This window comes from Cavia porcellus, unplaced genomic scaffold, assembly GCF_034190915.1.
Source record: "Cavia porcellus strain 051 isolate PalLab524CR breed Dunkin Hartley unplaced genomic scaffold, mCavPor4.1 scaffold_20, whole genome shotgun sequence".
Classification (NCBI taxonomy): domain Eukaryota; kingdom Metazoa; phylum Chordata; class Mammalia; order Rodentia; family Caviidae; genus Cavia; species Cavia porcellus.
Genome location: NW_026947503.1, coordinates 36840016 through 36863025, shown reverse-complemented (window position 1 = coordinate 36863025; position 23010 = coordinate 36840016). Strand labels below are relative to the sequence as shown.

Genomic DNA, 23010 nt, shown 5'->3' with positions numbered 1-23010 from the left:
ATTATGGCGTTCTAGGGTATGTGTGCTCTGGTGGACCATGGAGACATCCAAGGAGACTGAGGCAAAGAGGAAGCCTTTTAAGAAATGCCTTTTAAACTAAGTGCATGTAGGCCACATGTGGTAGCATATTCCTGTAATCTCAGCACTTGGAAAGTTGAGGCAGAGGATTGCTATGAGTTCACCTAGGCTGGATTACATAGTGAGACTCTGTCTTTAACGGGGGAAAAAAGTATATGCAAGCTGTTTGGAAACTAAAACCATTAAATATTGGCATTTATTGCAAGAATTGACAGTGTTTTCAAGTGTTGATGTGTGAGTGGCTTCTCTGAAATGCTTGGGCTTTGAAGAATTCCTTGCATAGGGACTGAAACGTGTCGTAGTAGCCTGTTCCCTTATTTTGTGTAATTGAGCCTCAGCTTCCCTATGGGAATTTATCTAGGTACAGAGCATGTAGTATTAACAGTGGCACAGACTGTACCTTGTTCAGCAAGTAAAGAATTACGAGCTATTCTGTTATCTAAAACCATTATAACAAGAGAATTTAATGAGTGCTGCTGTGGAGAAATAGCCTTTACAGGGGAGTGTGTAAGGATTCTTAGAATAGTGGATAGGTTATTTTGTATTTGTTCAGTGGCTGTGCCATACCATGATAGAAAAGAAACTAATGTGTAGTCTCATGTTCCACCAGGTGGCTCGCATTTGACCCATAGGTGTGTGTGTTGGGAAGAGCAGTCTAATGATTGTTCCAGTGATACTTTTCAGATCTGTTATCTCTTGACCACAAAGTAGTGAAATAACCTGTCAAAGAAGAGTCCTACCTAGAGAGAGAGAGAGAGAGAGAGAGAGAGAGAGAGAGAGAGAGAGAGAGAGATGTGAGGTTGAAAAGGGTAGATAGGAAGAGGATTTTAGAAATGAATGAGTGGCCCAGTTGAGTGTAAGAAGTAGGTAACAGCCAAGGACTAGTCGTTAATGTAAGTTCATAAGGAGATGAAAAAGAATGAGTGCAAAACCCATGTAGGAAGGGGTTATCTTTAGATTGGAGGGAAGAACAACATGGGAGAAAATACTGTTGTATACTTACTTAGTGCTTCACTGTGTAAACATTAAATCAGGAGGTTGAGAGTCTTGTTCTATTTACATGATGGAATTTGTCATCTCATGTAACTAGTTTATCATCTACTGCCAGCCACTTGACAATCCTTGTCCCCTAACTTTTCTCACCAGACCCAAACCAGTAATCTGGTTGTTTGAAGAACTGACCCAGGTAGGGTTTTTTTTTTTTTTTGGTGGTACTACTGGGGATTGAATCCCAGGCTTTCACACTTAGCTAAATCCCCACCCCCTTTTTAGTTTGAGGTCTCTCTGAGTTGCCTCAGCCTCCCAGAATACTGGGATGACAGGGTTGCACCACAATGTCATGTTCTGTTTTCTTGGTTTGTTCCTTTTGTCACTTACAGAACTTCAAGAATGGTAAGTGCTTGTAGTGAACTATACAGTCCAACTCTGGTCATCTGGAAAAAATTAAATACTATGGATCTTTTCTTCTGTGTTCAGACGACTTCATTTTAATTATACTATAGGGAGTTTTGTGATAACTTTGGTTTCCACTTTTGATGACTTTCTTCCCCTTATATTATTTATAATAAAACTCTACAGGGAGAATGCCTGATAAAATTCACCTAAGCAGTAGTCACATATCATGACTAGAAAAAGAAAAAAAAAATCATTGTTTCATTTTCTTCAGAAGACAAGAGTAAAGTTTTGAAACATAATACTTACATGTGACAGAAGATTCAAGAAGTGCAAAGCTGCATACAATACCATATCTTCTATTCCTATTCTTCATTCATTGTCCTTCCCAAAGCAATTTATATTACCAGTTTCTTGTTTCTTCCAAAGATTGTATGTTTCTCTAGACATTCCCACATAAATATAATTTCCCTTACACACAAATAATATAATGTGTCTTTTTTGTTCATTGGAACTTTCATGAGGATTGTTACATATCTCTATAAAAGAGCTTTCCATTCCTTACCCGCACTCCCATGGAACCCAGGATATTGTGGCTAGACCTTTGCCAGTAAACTGTATCCGCCTTTAGTCTGAACTTTCTCATTCTTAATGGCCACATTATTTGGACATAACATGATGATCTACAAGATGTCATGTTTGAGTGGTTTTAACCACAATACTGGTTATTTATTTGGGCAGCAGAAATTAAATCTGATTTAATACTTACGTTTAAGAGAATTGAGATGATTGATGTACTATATTTTTAAAAAAATTTCCATTCTAATTAATTTATTTTTTATTTAGAGAAAAAAGCAACAGAAAAAAGTGTAGCAATAATACAGAATTAAAAAAAATAAAAGTTAAGAAATCACTAGTTAATAAATTACATTGTTAGAAGTTGTTGTTCAGGTTACAAAATCAAAGCATACAAAGTGGACAGACAATCAGTGGCAGTACAAACTATTCTGTTTGATAAATTAACAAACAGTAGTATGGTTATGTATCTTAAACACTTAAACATACATACAGTTATATCCTTTAGAGCACTTTCCTTCCCTTTCATTAACACTATATCTCTTATACATGATGTACCATATTGAAAGTCATTGATATTGTCATTTCTTACAAGGAAAAGGAGTCTAGGTTCATTTGTGCTACTCATGTAGTTTATTTCCTGAAGAATCAAGAGTTACAGTCACTTAAATATTTATTTTCATAGTTGAGCTTTTTATAGAACACATTACAACAGAAATTTAGTCCTAAAACCAAAGCAATATTCTCACCAGGCTCCTCAGATTGTTTCGTTGCTTATTCTCCTTAGGTGGGCAGTAGGAGCAGAGTGAGGCAAGATCTTATGCTGATGCAACTCTAGATGCAGGAGCAGATCTACTACCTCTGCATTGTAGGCGAGACTCCCCAGGTTGACATTGGCCATGGTCTTTTCAAACAAAACAAGCCAGAAACCAGCTGCTTAACAAGGGTATTGATCTTATCCTCCATGGAAGGTTACCTCATCATCTTGCAGAACAACAGTAGGGTAGGGTACATATAGGCAAGCTCAAAGATCTACGGCAGTGTGATCCAGTTGCAGAATAAGTCTCCAGATAAAATGACAGCTTCACCCCAACAAGGCTTCAGCTTTGTTGAAAGGACCAGCATCTTGTCAGTAGTTGAGAAAAGGGATACTGCCTAGGTACTTTCAGCTATGATATTTTGAAAAGATCTCATGCTGCCTTCTTTCAAAAATTTGAAATTATTGCTTTGTGCTTTATGGTTGATACTAACTTCATTTAAGTATATTTATCAAATACTTTAGTGAGAAAAAACTTATAGAACGTATAAATTCTCAACAGAAAATCAACTTTTATATTTTTATTAGTTAGAAAATCTTGAAATTATTTTTCACACCTGGGGATATTTTTCTGTATATCTACAAATATTTTACTTCATGTTTGTATTGCAAATATAATTTTATGATGCTTTTAGTTTGTTGGTTTAACTTTTACTCCCTCTGTTGGCTTTCAGAAATGTTATATTCCTTTTGGAACAGTATTAGGAAAAGCATTTATTCTTATTTTCTCTTAATTCAAAAGTTAGTAATGATATAAATTATGCTTATGAAGTAGGCTATACGTGGAGTTACTTTAAATTAATAACCTTCCAGTGGCTGGAATGTTCTGTTTTTCATGAATGTATTATGGAAACTTATCAGTTTGCCTATTTTTTCAACAGTTGAAAAGGGATAAGAAAAAAGGAAGGTATATAGAATGTATTTGTATTAATCAAAGAATGGGCTTGAGATCTCTGTTAAATAAAAGAATTTTTCTACTTTGAGTTTACCATAGATTGAACCATTAGGACATTCAATGAGTTCAAGTGATAAAGATGCCATATTGTACCAACTGTTATATCACAAGATTTGTGTTTGTATCTGTCTGTTACTTTTACATCAAGGTAGTTGCCTTCTATAACAATGACATGTAAGAGGCAAGATACTGACTTGCCGTGTACATTCTTAGCATTCTCTTTAAAAACCACTAGTCGTTGAAATTTGCACTGCATATAAACCACACACACGCTTGTGGTTAAAAGTTTTATTCAGTTTATTCATAGTTATGTCATTCACAGTTGTGGTAGGGATATTAAGGTCTAAATTTAATGTATGGTGTAAAATGTGTAAGATGTTTTTCAAAAGACCATTAACGTCATTTATAGAATATTTTGGGTTCACAAAGTAGTTGATGTTGGCTGTTGTTTATGAAGTAGAACGCCTAGTTAAACCCTAGAGTAACTGAATTGAACGTGTTTAGAATGATATGGGACTAGGAAGGTCTGAGGGCACAACAAAGTCTGGTCTTTTGTCTTAATGCTCCTGGAGCATTAGGGAGCAACTCCTATTGAAGGTGTTATATATGTATAACTTTAGTTGGTCAATTGCATGTAGTTGAAGTTTTTTTTTGTAGTTTTGGTAAAACATAGGGATTTGTTTTTTCCTCACCCCTTTTGAGGATTTAGTATAAAAGTAATTATTCCAGGTAATTTGATGTTTTTCATACTAGTTTATTTTGAAGCATTCCTTTTTATTTCTATTAAAGTCAAGCATAAATATTTACTGTGTCAGAGTTTTGAAGATCCTTTCTTAACACGTTTAATTTAAGGTTCTAAATTTGAGCTGGGTGTGGTGGTGCATGCCTGTAATCCCAGCACTAATTTGGGAGGCTGAGGGAGGCTGAAGAGGGTTGCTGGAAGTTGTGGATCAGCCTGGGCTACAGAGTGCTCAAGGCCAACCTGATTAAGACCGTGTCTCAAAAACAATAAAACCAAAACAAACAAACAAATAAAAACCCCCTGAAAATCTTTATTTAGTTACTTGCTAGCCTTGCAAGTTCAGTAATAGAGTGCTTCCACTTAGGAAAGTTGACATGTTGTGTTGATTAAGTAATCTTCTATTTCTGTTTATTGATTTTGTGTTTTTATACAGGTTGCTTTCCTGTTGCATCTTTGCTATCATTTCCTAAATTTTGCTCCATGATTTAACTTGAAATTCTGAAATGAAGATGGAGGAAGCAGTGGGAAAAGTTGAAGAACTCATCGAGTCTGAAATTCCAACAAAAACATCTGAACAAGAGACAGCCAAGGAGGAAGATGGATCTGTAGAACTGGAAGCTCAAGTTCAAAAAGATGGCGTAGCAGATTCTACAGTTCTTTCTTCAATGCCTTGTTTATTGATGGAACTGAGAAGGGACTCTTCTGAGTCTCAGTTAGCGTCCACAGAGAGTGACAAGCCAACAACTGGCCGGGTTTATGAGAGTGACTCCTCTAATCATTGCATGCTTTCCCCTTCCTCTAGTGGTCACCTGGCTGATTCAGATACATTGTCTTCTGCAGAAGAGAATGAACCCTCCCAGCCAGAAATAGCAATAGAAGGTGACCCTTCAGGAGTGTCTGGTGCCACAGTTGGGCGCAAGTCTAGGCGGTCCCGTTCAGAAAGTGAAACATCTACCATGGCTGCCAAGAAAAATCGGCAATCCAGTGATAAGCAGAATGGCCGAGTCACCAAGGTTAAAGGTCATCGGAGCCAAAAGCATAAGGAAAGGATCAGACTACTGAGGCAGAAACGGGAGGCTGCTGCAAGGAAGAAGTATAACTTGCTACAGGACAGCAGTACCAGTGATAGTGACCTGACTTGTGACTCAAGCACGAGCTCATCAGATGATGATGAAGAGGTTTCAGGGAGCAGCAAGACAATCACTGCAGAAATACCAGGTAGAGGATGTTTTTTAAACTGACTGTAAAGCACCTGATGATATTTCGCAACTGTCAGACTCAGTTAGATGAGTGACACTTGAAAAAACCCCAGGAGACCTGCAGCTCTGTAAATTTGAAGACTGCAGTCTATTAGCAAGACATGGCCAATTATTTAAAAACAAACAAAAACCCTGTTCTTAGGTTTCCAGTGCACTTTAGCACATCAGGAAAAAAAAAAGTGATTAATGATAGAGACAAGATTATTTTTAAATAATGGAATTTCTCATAAATCTCTTTCTCTGTTAACACATTACCTGAGCTCCCATCATTGCCTTTTTAGCACTGCTTAGATTTAGTACTCACTGTTAGCATTATTATTAAGTATGTTCTCCTCAGGAATAGGCACCTTGCTTTCTTATATAGCCACTGCACTTGAGCTTATGGTGTCTGAAAACATTCTACCTTTCACTGAAGTTTTATAATAACTGTTCTTCCTAAAACAGTAATTTTTGTGTGTTTTCTCCCTAACTCAGTGAATGAATAATCCTTGTTGCACATTTTTCTATCCTAACTTTTCACTCACATTGAAATGAATGGCTTTTGCAAAATTTTTAGTTAGTCCTCCAGCTTTTAAAAAGTTTGTTAGAAATTTGCTTGTTTCAGTTCTCATTGGTTATAAGGGTCTATAATTTATTACGTTTGACATAACCTCTTTTTGCATATTATCATATTCGATACTGTGTATTATAGCAGTCTTAAGACTTTAAAGTGGAAGAAAGATGATATCTGACTGGTTCGTAAGTGGTAAATTGTCATCTAAGAGACTCTTATGTGATTAGGAACATTTTATAAGTTGCATAGTGTCAAGACAGCATTGTTTATTACTGCATAATAGAGGGGGAAGTTTTGGTTTTCTAAAGTTTTATAGGTGACTTTCCCCCCCTAGTTTTCTGTTTCTACATATGAAGACAGCATATTGCTGATTTACAAAGAATATTTCTATAAAATCATATTGGTTAATTAAACCTATAACTAATCAAATTTATAAACTGAAGAATGACTGGTTTTAAAAACACTTTATAGGTGTTCAACTTAAAATAATAAAAGTCTCATCCGTGTAGTGTATTAAATATGAGTTTTTAAATGTCTAGAAATGCCTCTTACTGTTTACTATGTATTGAATTCCTTTGGTAGTTTCTTGTATTAAAACTACTGGGTAGGGAATTTAAATGAAGCTCTTAAAAGAAGCAGACTTTGAGATTTGTTATAAGTAACAAAGCAGACTTTGTTCCAGGCATGTTCTAGGTGTATTTTAGTTTTGCATTTAACAGTATTTTTTAAGAAAACCTTATTAGCATCTGATAAAATTGCTCATGCATTCTTAATATCTTATCTGTTAATCAAGATCTTGATGGATCTCTTTAATAATGTTTAATTCCACTTACTAAACAGGTTTTTAATGTACAACCCCAGTTTCTTGATTTTTATGGGAAGAGAGAAGATAGGTGACCAAATTTTCTTTGACGATAGAACCTCATTATAAAAATGACATGAGGAATGCCTTGGTGAACCTTTTTTTTTTTGTGTGGCTTACATAGATAGATAGGTGTGGATTGTTCTTACTAGACTACCTTGACCATTGTTTAAAACTTCTAAATAATACAAGTGATTCATTTCTTACCTATTCTGATTGTATACTGTACTAATCAAATACCAAAGTAGTAAACTATTACGAATATAATTTAATTTCTGTTTTATATGCCACATAGTAAGGTTTTGACTTCTGAAAATATGTAGTTTCAAAGGTAGAGTTTCTGTGGAAACTCAAATGGTTGGCTAAGATGCATGACTTCTGTATATGACTATCTATGCCATGTACTGCAGTTTTGGAAGAAGTGCCAGTCACGTAAGGCAAGGTCTTTTCTGTAATTATGCAAAGATGGAATAACCTAGAGTTTAAATATCAGAAATTTCAGGTTAGCTGTCCATATTGTTATGTCTGAAAAGTTGTGACATTGTAAATTTTTAATGTATCAGTTAGGTTTATTTTAGTTTCTTGAGTCACATTATGACTTCAAGCTTAAGGGGGAGGCACATTTAACCTGTAGCAAGAGCAGTTGTTGAACAGTTGGTATCTTTTTTTTTTTTTGAGACAAGTTTTCACTATGTAGTTCAGGAGGGCCTTGAACTCTCTCTGTGGCTCAGGTTGGCCTCCGCTGCATGGTGATCCTTCTGCCTTAGCTTCCTAAGTGCTGGGATTATAGTTGTAGATCTCTATGCTCAGCCAAACGGCTCATTTAAAAAAAAAAATTGTTACTACATGTTTGAGGTGTATAATGATGAATACACTCATCACGAGTTGTTTCGTATACCTAAGACGTCTTAATTCTTTCTTCATCCCTTTCCCCTTACCTCTCTATCTCATAAAATTGTGTCATGAGGGGCTGGGGATTTAGCTCAGCAGCATAAGCACCTGCCTGGCAAGCGCAAGGTCATGAGTTCAATCCCCGGTATCAAAAAAAAAAAATTTGTGTAGTGAACTGATTTGAATGCAACATTGTGGACATTAAGGTGAACTTAAACTGGATGTGACTAACAGAATCTCTTAGATGTGGAAATTTGAATCCAGCTGTTTATACAGAGTAGAAACCAAGTAGAAAAGTATTTTGTCAAGAAACAACCAATTTAGTAATTCAGAAAATGCTTTATTTGTAAGCTTTTGGCAGCAGCTTAAAAATTGAACATTCCTGAATATAGTCTTAAATAACTTACCAATTAGTGCATTTTTAGAGCCTGAGAATATGATGCAGACTTATACAATGCATGATCACACTTAATAATTTGTTTTGATATTCAGGCAACATGTTTTTGAAGTTGCCTTTTTAAAAAAAATTTAACTGAGTATCAGTGCTACACATACCATTTTCTTGAAGTGTTTGGAAATACATAAATGTTAGAATCTATTTGGAGGTATCATATCAAGGTAATTCTGGTAGTAATTCTATTTGAGGAACCTAGAGATGATATATATTTTAAATTTATTTATTTATTTATTTGTGCCGGGGATTGAACTCACGACCTCGTGCTTGCCAGCCAGGCACTTATGCCACTGAGCTAAATCCCTGGCCCCACGCAGACTATTTTATAGTAAAGTTATAATATTTTATATTGTGTTAATGTAAAAATACTGTGTGGTGGTTATCTTGAATATTTAAGGCTTTTATCCAGTGTCCGATTGATCTTCATAGAGTTTTTAAATATACTTTATGTATTTTCAAGTTATAGGACTAGAGCATTGTTTTTCATAGAGAGACCACTTTTGAGACTCAACTCTGGAAGTCTGCTGTTGTGGGCACTTTGATTTTAGTTAATACAGATATGAATGATAGACATTAGACTTTAGTCAGCTCAATAAGTTAATTCTCTGAACAAGTGTGTACATCAGCATACAGGAACAGCTAAATAAAGTTTTTCCAGTAACTTGTTACTTTTCATAAATAGTTAACATAGTGAACTTTAGCTTCAGGGTAGCATCATCTTATCTTGGCTATACTGCACTGCTTTTGTATGGACTGATGGTCTACCATATAAATGCCTATTGAGACTTAAGTTCCAAAAACAGTACCTATCATAGTAGGTAAGAGTCAGTTGCCTTAGCCATTGCCCTTTTTAGAGAATGTCAGGGAGGCTATTGATGGCAGCTGCCTAATATCACCTGAATTTTCAGTCCACATGATCAGGCCTGACTGGCCCAACTCTACTGGAGGTAGGATCTCAGCCTCCATTCACCATATATTTATGCACTGAAATATATCATGGTAAAGTATGGTTTTTGATCTATTGACTGTTGCATGGAATTAAAGAAAAAAGACTTTGTTTTTGGAGGCAAGGTTTCACTATGCAGTTTAGGCTGGCCATGAACTTACTTTGTTTTTTTTTAATGTAGTAAATCCTTTGTAGAAATATTTGAAAATAGAAAAATATGAAGTAGAAGGTTGAATGATTATGTTTTTGCTGACATTGCTTATGTTGGCTTCCATAGTACAAGAATTTTCATGCTGGATATGCTTCTACATTATTTTTTCTCTTACCATAACTTTTTGAGCCTTCAGCCAAAGCAGTGTATTCTGTAGAATATTTGACCTTTGAATATTTTACCTAACTGTAAAAGTAACTCTCCTAGTATTGGTCATTTGGGATGTTAAAGTTTTGCTCTCATGAGTAAGTGTATGAACACTTAAAGCTGTTGACCATATACTGCTAATACTGTTCTTCTGAAAATATGTCCCTTATTCCATCCAGAAGTTTGAGTGTTATGCATTATATTTTTCTGAGTGTTTATTTTTAAAAAAAATCTTGCTGGTTTGGTAGAAAAATCACATCTTAAAGTTATTATTTCTTAGATCACTAGTGAAGTTGAAAAATCATGTTTGACCTTTTGTATTACCAGTTCCTTTATATTTTGTGCATGTTTTCCTCCTGGTGGATATGTTTTCTCTTATTCATTTGTGTGTTCTCACCTTAGAGGGATTTGTTTGGAAATTTTTAAATTTCTTTTAGACAGTGGGGGCTCATAGTAAAAGATGAGACCCTAAGAAGACACAGAGAGAGTCTCATGAAACACAGTGACTTTTTTCGTCCATTGAGTATGAACTGACTGGGTAGGTAAAAGCCCTTGTTCCTAATACAAGCCTTTTGTAACCTGATTGTATTTTGGTAGCTATTTAGGAGACTCACTAGATACATTGATACATTATTTGCAGTCATGTGTGTTTTCAACTTAGTAAATACAAACTAGATAGCTAAAATTTATGCTGTTTTTTTTAAACCTTACTATACATTAGAATCATTGGGGAATGTGTGGAAGGTAGTCAGTATTTAAAATTCCTTATACTTTGGCCCCATTCCAGCCCAATTAAGTTAGAATATTTGGCCTTTGATCTCAGACAGCAGCATTTTTAAAGCTCTCTAGTGATCACAGTGAGCAACCAGGACTATGAGCTACTCTGGTAAATTGCAGTTGAGCTGGGTAGCAATGACACACATCTGTAGTCCCAGCTACTTGGAGGCTGAGGCAGAAAGATCCTTTCAGTCTAGAAATTCAAGGCTAGCCTAGGCAACATAGCAAGATTCCATTTTAAGCGGGGAGAAAAAAGAGGAAAAAAAGAAATGATACATTAAGTCTCATAGCCAAAAATTGTGAAACTGTTGTTTGTTCTTTTACTGCTAATGGGTATCAGTTTCTAAACAGCAGAGTAGTAATATTTAGTTATAAACTATACATAGTTTTATATTAAATAACAGGCATGAGCACTCTTAGTTCAAGTGATTATTTAAAAAGTATACATTCTTTAAATGTAGTTTTCTGTATGTTACATCGGAATGTTAAATATGTAACTTAAATTTTATAGGTGAATATATTCTTTGGTAATCTCATGTTAAAGCATCAAGACACTATTTTTGGTCTCCTTTTCCTAATTTCTAAAATGAGTGTCTGTATTACCTTTGTATGTGCAAAAGCATAAGCTTTGTTTTTGGCAGAATCCTCAAAGTAAGATGTGTCCTAGGGCTACAGAAAGGACTTACCATACGTGTATTTAAGGTGAGACTATGGCCCCTGTGTTCTTTTTTTAAATAGATTGTTAGAGCAGGTTTAGGTTTGTAGAAAAATTAAACAGTTTCCCGACACCCCCACTCCCGTGTATAATCTCCTTTACTATCAGCATCCTGTACTAGAGTGTACTTTTTTTTTTCTTTTTTAATTTTTTTTTTTGTCTTTTTTGTTTTTATCGGTACCAGGGATCGAACTCAGGACTTCCTGCTTGCAAGGCAGGTGCTTATGCCACTGAGCTAAATCCCCAGCCCACTAGAGTGTACTTTTAAAGCTCTCTAGTGACAAATCTGTGTTGATATACCACTTTCACCTAGTCTGTTGTTTACTATTGGTGTTCACTCTTGTTTTGTTGGTTTTAACAAATATGTAATTGGTCCTTTAAAAAAAGTTTTTTTTTTTTTTTTGTTTTTTTTTTTTTTGAGATAGGGTTTCTGTAGTCGAGGATGAACTTGCAGTCATTGTGTAGGTTAGATTGGCCACAAATTTCACAATTTCCTGCCTCAACCTCCTATTTGCTGGGATTACAGGTGAGTGCTACCATACCTAGCAGTTTCTTTTTCTGAACCCTCAAAATTTTTTGCTCTTCAGTATTTATTGCTGGTGCTCATCTTTATGAGACTGCAACTTAGTTTAGTGCCTTCAGCTTAAATGTTATCACACCATTTTCTGAATTTAGCTTTTAAGTACCCATTTTTATATTTACAGAAAAATAATACCAGATTGAAGTGGGTTGTCTGATGAGTTTCTGCTCTACACTTAGGTTTACCCAGTACATATCACAGAGGGAGCTTAAAGGGAATTTGATAGCCCTTTAAATGATTTTTTGTGTGTTTGTTTTGTTTTGTTTTTTGGTTTGGTTTTTCCGTAAGCTAAATACACTACATTTGGAAATGTAGTTGTCCTTTTTAAGGATGTTTAACCTATAAAAATGAGTAGTTTTAAAAATTTGTGTGTGTGGTGTTTTAAAGTGAATACAGCATAAGGGAAGGATTACTTTTTTATCATCTACAACTATTGTTTTTTGAGGAGGTGGTTTGAAGGATCTTACTGTATGGTTAGGGTTAGGGTTCAGTCTAGCCCTTAACTCACTATGTAGCTTAGGCTGGCCTCAATACTTGAGGTGATCCTCTTACCTCTGGCTTCTGAGTGCTGGAATTACAGGCAAGAGCCACCACGCCTGGCCCAAGGCCTGTTCTTTAAAATAAGACTTCTTGACGTAGGTAGATGACAAGGTCAGGACTGATAAATTAATTGTATCATTTATTTATTCAGCAACCATTTGTGTACTTACTAGGTGGTGTGGAAACACTGAGGTGAATAAAGTCTCTTCCCTCATGAAACCTAATCTGCTTTGAGAAAAGACAATAAATGAATTTATCATATGCTTCCAGATAGAGTACTGTATATGCTGTCACTAATAATGAAGCAGAATATGGGAGATAAAAATTAAGTGGGAATGGAAGTGGAAAAGGTACAGTCACAGAAGTAATACTGCTTTAGACTGAAGAATTTAATACTGTATTGGTTTTATTTGAGATGCAAACCAAAGATGATCTAGTCTAGTGCAAGGATAATGCATAGGTAGTATCATATCCCTAAACTGGACTTTATGAAACCATTATTCTGTTGGATATCAATAACCATGTATTTGCTCATGTACTTGGAATGTGCTGCATTGTGTGTAAGCAGGTTTCCTTTCTGCAGATCAATTTGGAACCATTATTGTGTTCCCCTACAGAGAAAGGATGTGATTTATAGCATATGCTAAATTTAACCAGAAAACTTTCCTTTTGAGAATTATTATATAGTGGTTTATTATGGACCAGCTGCCAGACTACCCATGCAGAATTTTAATGTCAAGGCAGTAAAAATACTCGCGGATACACTGGTTGTCAACCTAGTCTGTATATTAAAATCAACTGTGGAGCTTAACACTAAACATACTTCAGATGCCGTGGAACCATTCCAGCTATTGTTATTGTTAAACCAAACATTGTTTCTATGTTTACCAAAGGCAGGAAACCACTGTTCAAGATTAGTCAGCTATATAGTTAACAGAATATATGCTTCCAGGCAGATATGGTGAAGCTATGAAAAATAGTAAAGTCATTTTATTATTTTATCTTATAATTGTTATTTTTGGTTAATGAATTTAAATACTACTTCTCAATACTACTACTTCTGTTTTTTTTTTTTTTAAATCGGAAATCAAACTCAGGACCTTGCTCTTGGCAGGAAGGTGCTATATCCCCAGCCCGTCTGTCAAGCTTTGCTAAGAAATGTTTTTGCCATTTTCCTGAATAAGCGTATTTTAATAAAAATCACTTTCCTTAATAATATATTATAAAGTGGCCTCAGTGTTTTTAAAGCTGACTTCAGTTGTGCTGGGGGATATGAAGGAGTGCTCAGGGAAATTCCAGGATTACTTAACAAAGGTGCTGTCTGTGATAGGGACTGCATAGATAGTGTCCTAGAAGAGGCCATGAGCTGTTTTTCCAACATGGAGAGGCAGACAGAGGAGAAATTCCATGTGTGGGTGGAAAAGCTTACTCATCTGGACTCTGGTGAAGAGAGCAAGCAGCAACTGGAACCCAGGAACTTAAAATGTAACTAAATTGGACAGTTTCCCGTCATCCAATTAGGTGCTCACATGCAGATAACCTGACTGCCAGATATGACCACGGCAACCCTTTGTTGCTTCATACATGACTTTTTGAAATGTTGACAATACATTAGAGTTCTCAAAGACAACAGTTTTTCCAGTTAATATTGTTGAAAATCGGAATATTACAGAACAGCCTGTGAATCTATAACAAAATTGTTAACTGCTTTATGGATTGTATAAAAAGGAGTATATTTTTGCTCATTGTAAGTTTCTTTTGAAATTGTTTTAAAAAGTATAGTAGTAAACAGTTTCTTTTTTAGTTTTAGAAATTAGGTATTTAAGACAAAGCAGCAGAATTTATTTGGTGTTTTGTTATATAGTTTATGGAACATATTTGTAGAATAGGGGAGTGGTTGCTTTTATCATGCAAAATATATAAATAAAAATTAGGGAGTCTCGTGAACATGTAGGTAACTAGTTAATAACTTGAGAAACTCTTAACAATTATTTTCTACAAACACTATTGACTCTTCTGATTCAAATCATGTAGTTCTATTATGAAGATCATGAATGAATGTAGTACATGGGTGTTTTTATATCAGTCTTTCACATCATTTAATGAATCAGTTTGTTAATAGTCCTTATTAAATTACCATATTAAGTAGCGCTTGTATACAGAAAGAATGTGTTATTTTTTATGCAAATATTTACTCTGTGCCCACCATGCAAGATATTGTAAGGAAAGATTAGACTTATAATTTGACATTATGAGTGAGGAAATAATGAAGTAGTCTTCCCTAATTGGCAAAGGACATTTTTCAAGAACCCTAGTAGGTGCTTGAGGCTATGGATAGTATCAAACCTATATATGCTGTTTCTTTTCCTATACATGTTTACATATTATAAAGCTTAATTTATGTTAAGCATAGTGAGAAATTAACAATAATAAAATAGAATTATAACAATATATTGTAATAAAAGTTAATGTGAATATGGTATCTGTCTCAGAATATCTTATTGTACTATGCTCACTCTTAGGATGATGTGAGATGACTGTGTCTACATGATGAGATGAAGTGAGGTGAGCGAGGGAGGCACTGTTAGATTGAGTTGGACTATGTGAGAGAGTAGAACAAAAAGCATGATACGGAGGTGCTCTGTTAGCTCTTAACTAGAACAGCTACTGAGAGACTAATGGATAGAAGTACAGTGTGGATCCGCTGGACAAAGGGATGCTTCACTCCTGAGGAAGATGACAGGAGATTTCATCATATCACTTGGAATGGTGTGAAGTTTAAAACTTACTGAATTGTTTGTTTATGCAGTTTTCTACTTAAACTGTTTTCAGATCACAGTTGCTATTGATAACTGACATCATAAAAAAAAATGAAACCTCAGATAAAGGGGGCCTACCCTGTTTTTCATTGCTGCATAGATGGACTTTTATCTTGAGCGTTAACTTAAGCTCAATAAGGTAATAACATGGCATACATCCTTCAGTTAAGTTGTCATACTCATATACAAAGAATACCTCTAGAGGATAAATACAAATCAGCTCATCAAGGATACACATTGAATGGGTTTTTAAACTGTTAGTGAGTAACTTTATTAGCAATGTAGTAGTTAATTTCATTTTTAATATCTGTACTGAAAATAAATGGCTTTTAAATGTTAAAGGCCTGTGGAATGGATCAAAGGCAAGAAATGTCATAGGATTGAAAGTCTTACATGATAGGTGTTTTTATGTGTGACCTACTATTAGGAAATATTGTATTTTATTTTTTCAAGATTTGTAGGGATATTGTGAGAAACAGCCAACTTGGGATAAAGATCTTTAATAAACATATGTAAATTTGCTAATGATATATATATATATTTTTTTTTTTTTGGGGGGGGAGGTCTTTTTGAGACAGGATCTTGCTACGTAGTTGGCCTTGGGCTGACTTTGTAGCCCAGGCTGGTTTTGAACTCCCAACAATCCTACCTCAGCCTCCCGAGTGCTGGGATTACCAGAATGCATCACTGCACATTGCTGATAATGTTTTTTGGTTTTTTTTTTAAGTATTTTTTCTATCAGATTTACTTATAAGATAAACTTAGCTTTTCTTTTCACATTTGTAATTTAATAACTTATAAATATGGAAAAAAGTTAACTTTATTATTTGATGAAGTTACAGTTTGAGATAAAATCTGATTCTGTGTGTCTGCGGATAGCTCACATCCTCACACTTGCCAGGCAGGTGCTTCAGCTGCTGAGCTAAATCCCTGGCCCATAGTTTTGTGTTTTTAAGAGGAAAGCGTAGGTAGTATATCTGGAGTTTGGCGTATAAACTTTGTTTCTTGATATAGGGTCTTAGTGTGAGACTGATCTTAAATTACAGTCCTCCTGGCTTAGCCTCTCAAGTGCTGGGATTGTAGGCATGAAATATGATATTGGCTTTGCATATAAATAATTAAGAGCTATAATTTATCTTAATATTTGTCAGTAACCTTAGGCAAGAAATCTGTCATTTTTGTTGTTGTTGTTGTTTTGGTTTGTTTGTTTTTTGCTTTGTAGGACATCAGACCCAGGCTGACCTTGAACTCACTGTGTAGCCCAGGCTGGCATTGGACTTACAGTAACACTCCTGCCTCAGCCACCCCAGTGCTGGGATTACAAGCATGTACCACCATGCTTGGATCTTTTTCTAGTTTTGAATTGAAGAGTAACCGTGTGGTTTTGTTTTTTTCCTTTCAGAACTTGATGTCTGAGAATTCTTTGGGAAACACTTCTTAATGTGCTCACTTTTGATTTAATAATGCTTAGAAAAATTAATTTGGTAAATGGCCTATGTACATTTGGGAGGCTCAGGATGGAGGGTTTGAGGCCAGCCTGGGCTATATACATAACAAGACCGTGTCTTCAAAACCAGACAAACAAAAACCCTCAAAACTACACATGTGTACACGCACACAGGCATGCACATGTACATGCATACACACAGCAGACTTGTGATCTCTAAGTAATGACTGTGAGATTTCCTGAAATTCACATTTGACCAAAAGACATAATTTGAACACCAAGATACTTTTACCTTAAAAGTATATATATTTGGTGGGTTTTTCTCTGAAATGATAGTTTGACATTTGTTAACTATGTCAGCATACATGTACTGGTTCATATGTTTTACGTCAGTAAGAAGAGCATACTAGTTTTAGATGCTTGAATTTTAACTTGCTTATATTCCTTACTTGAAGATGAGACGTTTTTCAGGGGAAGTTTTTTTTCCCTCCATTTTTACCTTCTAGATTTACTAGATAATGGACTTAGATATAAGAAGATACACTTTAATTTTACCATGTTAATAATGACTGTAATACATGTATAAACTGCTTTAAGCACTTGTAGGTTTTTTGTTTCATTTAAAACTAGTATACTAAGCATAAGATTCATCTTTTAAGAATAACACAAATTATTACTACTATTGAGTGAATTTATCCTAGTTCTTATTATTGTATAATTGGGCAAGAGCTCTAGATAATTTTTCCTTTACGAAAAAATGAAAAAAATTTACTGGCATAGATTATCAAACATAGGTTTTAATAGTTGACATTCAAGATAAGTATAACATTTTAGACATTTGAAAAGGTGTAATTTTGGGATGCTGTTTCTACAAAATTTTGGATAAAGATGTGGAAGCAGAGGTTTTGGTAGAAAGCAACATACCATAATACGTGAATTTATGTAGAAAGCATACCAAAACATAAAATTTATTCTGAGCTGGGCGTGGTGGTATGTACGTGCTTATAATCCCAGCACTCTGAGAGTGAAGTTCAAGCCCAACAAGGGCAAGACCCTGTCTCAAAAATAATAAGGGCTGTGGATATGCTCAGTAGGAAGGTCCTGGGTTCAAATCTCAGTACAACAAAACAAAAACAAAAAAACTAAGCTAAATTTGATGTTCTGTGGTTTCAGAGTTTAATTTTAGAGTAGTTTTGTGGCAGAAACATACAAAAATTTTAAATTTTATTTTTGTACAGTGTCTTGAAGATAGTGTGTTACTGACTTGAGGATTGTTGTTTTGAAAACAAGAGATTTTGCTTTAAAACAATAATATCTTTTCCAAAATGCAAAAATTTCTCCTGCAAAATAATTTTTGTATTGTGAACTTTTTTTTTTGGTGTGTGAACATTTAAAGAAGTACTTTTAGGATTTTTTTTTTTTTTTTTTGGTCTTTCCCTTTTTTATCGGTACCGGGGATCGAACTCACGACTGCCTGCTTGCAAGGCAGGCGCTTATGTCGCTGAGCTAAACCTCCAGCCCGACTTTTAGGAATTTTTGAATTCTTTATTGAGACAATGTCTGTATTTCTCAGATTATAAGTATTGATACTGGCAAGAATTAATTTTGGGTTATGTGATGACATTTTCATGTAACTAATGTTTAAACACCTACTAGACTTCTCTTTATTTCCGTTGAATTCCTTTAGTTTTCTTAGAATTGTAAAATGATAAATGTATAATGTGAGCTGTTTGGATGTATGTAGACTATTTAATGCTGGTAGGAAATATCTTTACATCTGTAATACTAATCCAGACATGGCTGACATGCTTTTTATGTAAGAATACAATCCTCTGTCTTGGGCTGTTTGATTTAATGTGTGCACATGAGATTTCTATTTAATTTGTCATGTGATTATTTTCACTTATAGTTTTTCTCCATGGGATGCAGAATTAAAAGAACTAAGATTTAGGCTTTAACAGTGCCAGTTTAAAAAAGTATAGATGTGGTAATGCATGCCTGTAATTCCAGCACTTGTGAGACTGAAGCAGGAAGATCACTGTGAGGTTAAGGTCAGTCTGGGATACATAGTGAGTTGAAGGCCAATTTGGATTGCATAATGAGATCTTGGCTTAAAAACAAGTTAAAACAAAACAGCCACTCCCCGCCCCAAACCCTGATCATTTAAAAAGACTTAGAAAATGTTAGAAAACAAATTTGTTACATCGCTTTTCCTGACTGCTGTAATATATTGACATTTCCTTCTAGTGTATGTCTTTAATTGGTAACATTTAAAGGGTGTTATTCTTTCACTAAGATAAATATATTCTCTGCTAATCTCTCTACATTCTGTTTTTTGCCTACTTTGTATTCAGTGTTGTATGACAGTAGATACCTAATCATTTTAAGAGAATTTTAACTAGCAGTTTAGAACAACTGGTTATTAAAGCCATTCCTTAGACAGTGTTAACGAAATTATATTGATGCATATTTTAAATGCATTATTAAAACTGAATATAATTTTAAAAGTAAAAATGAAATATTGATTTAGAATGTACATAAAATTAAAATCTTGATATAGTATTTTGCATGCATTTTTTTTTTTTAATTTAGAAATTTAGAAGCTAGTCTAAGATTTTGTTGTTCATTGATCTTAACCTCAGGGATATGTATATGTATGTGCACATGCATGCTCATCATTGGAATTATAAAATAATTCTGAAATTCATTAATGTTTTATTTGTCAAGTTGCTGGAAACAAATTATGCTGTAGTCCACAGTGGTTCTAGTGGATTCAGTTCATTAGTCTGATATCCATTCACTGTTTCCTGAAGTTATATGGAACAAAAAGTTGTTCATATGTAAATATAATGATGGTAATTAAGCTGGAGAAAAAACTTTTTAAATTAAGAAAGATTTTGGACTTTAAAAAAAATTATGTATGTATGTATATATGTATGTATGTGGAGATAGGTACTTACTGTGTATCCAGGAGGGATTTGAAATCTCCTTGTAGCCTAGGCTGGCCTTGAACTCCTGATCTTCCTTTCATGGCCTCTTAGTACTGGGATTACAGATGTGTACCATCACATATGGCAGATTTGGGGTTTTAAAAATGATTTTAACTGGTATACTCAATAAAAGAATATGCAAGAAGTAGCCAAGCCTGGCACTGTGTCCTTGTAATCCCAGTTAGTCAGGGAGTGGGGCAAAGGGATGTATCATAAATTAGAGGCCAGCCTGGGCAATTTAAGGAGACCTTGTTTCAGAATTAAAAAAAAAAATTTTTTTTTTTTTCAGAATAAAATTAAAGGGTTAGTTATATACTGCAGCTTAACATTTTCTGGGTTAAATTCCCAGGACCTATCCAATATAAAAAATTCATTTTGCTTATTGCTTTTGCTATTTCTATAGCAGAGGCCTTTGGGTATAGGTCTCTTAATTTGCAGAAAATTTATTAAATAAAATCTATTTGTAAAAATCATTTAAAATGTTGTGAGTTTGTTTGTCAATAAAGTAAACTGTATGAATGAATCATTTTATTGATAAAATATCCTAAATTGATATTCCTGATAGTTTTCATTTTAATATGCAATTAACTTTGTCTAATAGTACAGTTACATTAAGGGTATAGGAAAGATAGCAAGCAGATTTTGTACTTACTGCTATCTATTTAGAACACTAAATTATAGAAGCGGGGCATGGTGCCACATACCTGTAATCCCAGCATTTTGGAAGCTAAGGCAGGAGAATCAGGAGTTTGAGGCCAGCCAGGGTTGCTACTAGCAAGTTCAAGATGAGCCCCAATTACATAATGAGAGCCACACCTCTCCAGAAAAGAATAGCTAATTATGGGCAAGTTACCTTAACAAAAGGTGAACTGATAATGTAATTGTAACTGTTAAATTTATTTAGTTTATATTTTTAAATTTCCTTTTAAAATTTATTTGAATAGTTAATCAGGGCACGGATAAAAGATATTGTGCAGTACCACATTTCAGGAAATTTAGTGTCAGGATAATTCCAGCAAACTTACTCAGTTTACACTTTTATTAAATAAATTTATTTGTTCTATAAAAATTCTTCTTAAAATCTGCTTTAAGAATGGTATGGAATGCCTTTAATCCTAGTACAGGTAAGAAATAGTACAATTTAGTTTGTTTAGAAGCTAAAGATTTATGAATTGTAAATAATGTGAAAAAATTCCAAGTCACAGGAAAAGGGCTATTCCACGAAAATGTAGTTTTGGGTAATGAAATCCTTCATATTATAGCTGTTTAAGATTTGGGAAGAATGTTATTGTTTTTATTTTATTGCATTTTCATTTGTCTTTTACTCATCTGTGCATCTGAAGTATAATAAACTAGATAAATAAAAATTTTGAAACACAAGTGTTTCTTGTTACTTTGTTGAGAGCAGTCTTGTGTTCATGATTTTCTACCAGTTCACATTAGGTGATTGTGAGTTAAGAAACTGACTTTCCTATAATAAAATAAGTTGGTGTGAGTTTGTAGATAGAAGAATGAATAATAGATTTTATATGATAACTTTTAGCTGATTTTTAGTTTTGAAGTTGCCATATTGAAAATGGAAGTGAAATGCCAGCATGATCATAAAACAAGATTCTTTTCCTTTAAGTTATATCATACTAAATTATTTCTATTAAAAATTGAAAATTTGGCAAATGGTGAAATTTACCCTAGTAAATTTACCCTAGTCCTAGAAATAATCAAATGTTGGAATGGAGAATCTTTAGTAAGGTACATAGACATGCAGATACGTTTAACCTATTATTTCATTTTTGTGCTCCTCTTTGGTATATGTAGTACAGATGTTTTAGTTTTGTTTCTATAGATCTTTGTATTAAGAGCAATGGGTCCATGAGAGGTGATTTCTTCAAATGGTCTTTTGTATTTCTTGATTTCCTTAAGTAAATAATTTCATTTGATTCAGAGTTTTTAAGTGGTAGAATGATACGTGGTTTTTTCTTTTGATCTACTCTTCAACTGCTTTGAAAACCGAATTTTCCCTTTTGCATCTTCCTTGATCCTTTCAAAATCATAATGAACTCATCAGTATAGATAGCTTTTCTAGGTGAACAGAGTGACCTGAAATTTATCACTGTAGGAACAACTGCAATCCCTAAAGCTTTGTTTTTATGTTGGAAACTTTAAAAGTTAAAATTTTTAATAGTTGAGATGAGTGTAATAGAAAACATTTAAACCACATTGATTCAACTTTATTTTGAAAATGCTTTAACTTGTAAACATAAAATTTCTTTTTTTTTTTTGAAGCAGGCTCTCTGTAATTCTGGCTGACCTTGAACTCACTATGTAGCCCAGGCTGCCTTGAACTCTCAGCAGTCTTCCTGCCTCATTCTAGAATATGCAAGCATGTGTCACCACACCCAGTGTAAACACAAAATTTCAATGCTTACAGTTGTATTTTCTTTCCCTCTGGCCTCGTCCTAGACATTTTTTATGGCTTGATGTTAATCTGAAGAAAACATGCAGTTTTTGATATTTAGAGTTTTTTGGAGATGACACTTTTCTATATAGAGTTTTGTCTTCTATGGTATTTTCTTTTTTGTGACAGAGTTTTTACTATATATAGCTCAGGCTGGTGTTGAACTCACCACATATCCCAGGCTGGATGTGAGCTCATGCCTCAACCTCTTGAGTGCTGGGATTGCTGGTATACAGCACCATGTTAGGCTTTGTCTTCTATTCATACTCTTTCTAGAGTAGAGATGTTCAGACAGTGTTTTCTGTTTATTCAAACTGTACATGTATTTCTCATTTTTGATGGTTAGTAATGAATATGCAGCGCATTCTCCTAAATGTTTACACATTAGATTTTTCATTTTAGTAGTATTTAGTAAATAGTCTACTGTGTAATGAAACATATTTTCATAAATAATTTCTTCTAAAATGCAAATTAGAGATTTGCTTCTTTCTGTGTTCCTTATGCTCACACTCCACTCCCTCACTTGAAACCATACACACATGTATATGTATACATTTTGTCTTCTTGGGTCCTTCGGCTAGGTGATTTCTAAATTTTTGAGTGTTATCTGGATTGAAACTAAATGCGATGACTGACCCCTCTCTCTGAACCCTTTGGTGCTCAAAGAAGGTGTCTCTATGAGGTCCTTTAGCAGCAATAAAGGGGTTGGAGAAATCAAAGTAATAAAGAGAAAGGGCGGAATTTTCTGGGGGCTTAGAAGGGGGAGGGCAAAGTAGCAAACCATACAGTGGTGATTATTCTACC

At 34.4% G+C, this 23010-nt stretch overlaps 1 protein-coding gene across 4 annotated transcripts in view; it reads left to right on the top strand.

Annotated features, from left to right (window-relative positions):
- Positions 1–23010, top strand: part of Ark2n (arkadia (RNF111) N-terminal like PKA signaling regulator 2N) — a 123415-nt gene that overhangs the window by 43433 nt on the left and 56972 nt on the right. For all 4 annotated transcript variants that reach the window (XM_063231740.1, XM_063231741.1, XM_063231738.1 and 1 more), the window contains one exon: positions 4994–5778. In XM_063231740.1, coding sequence (XP_063087810.1) covers positions 5064–5778 — 715 coding nt within the window. In that variant the 5' untranslated portion in view covers positions 4994–5063. The remainder of the gene's footprint in view (positions 1–4993; positions 5779–23010) is intronic.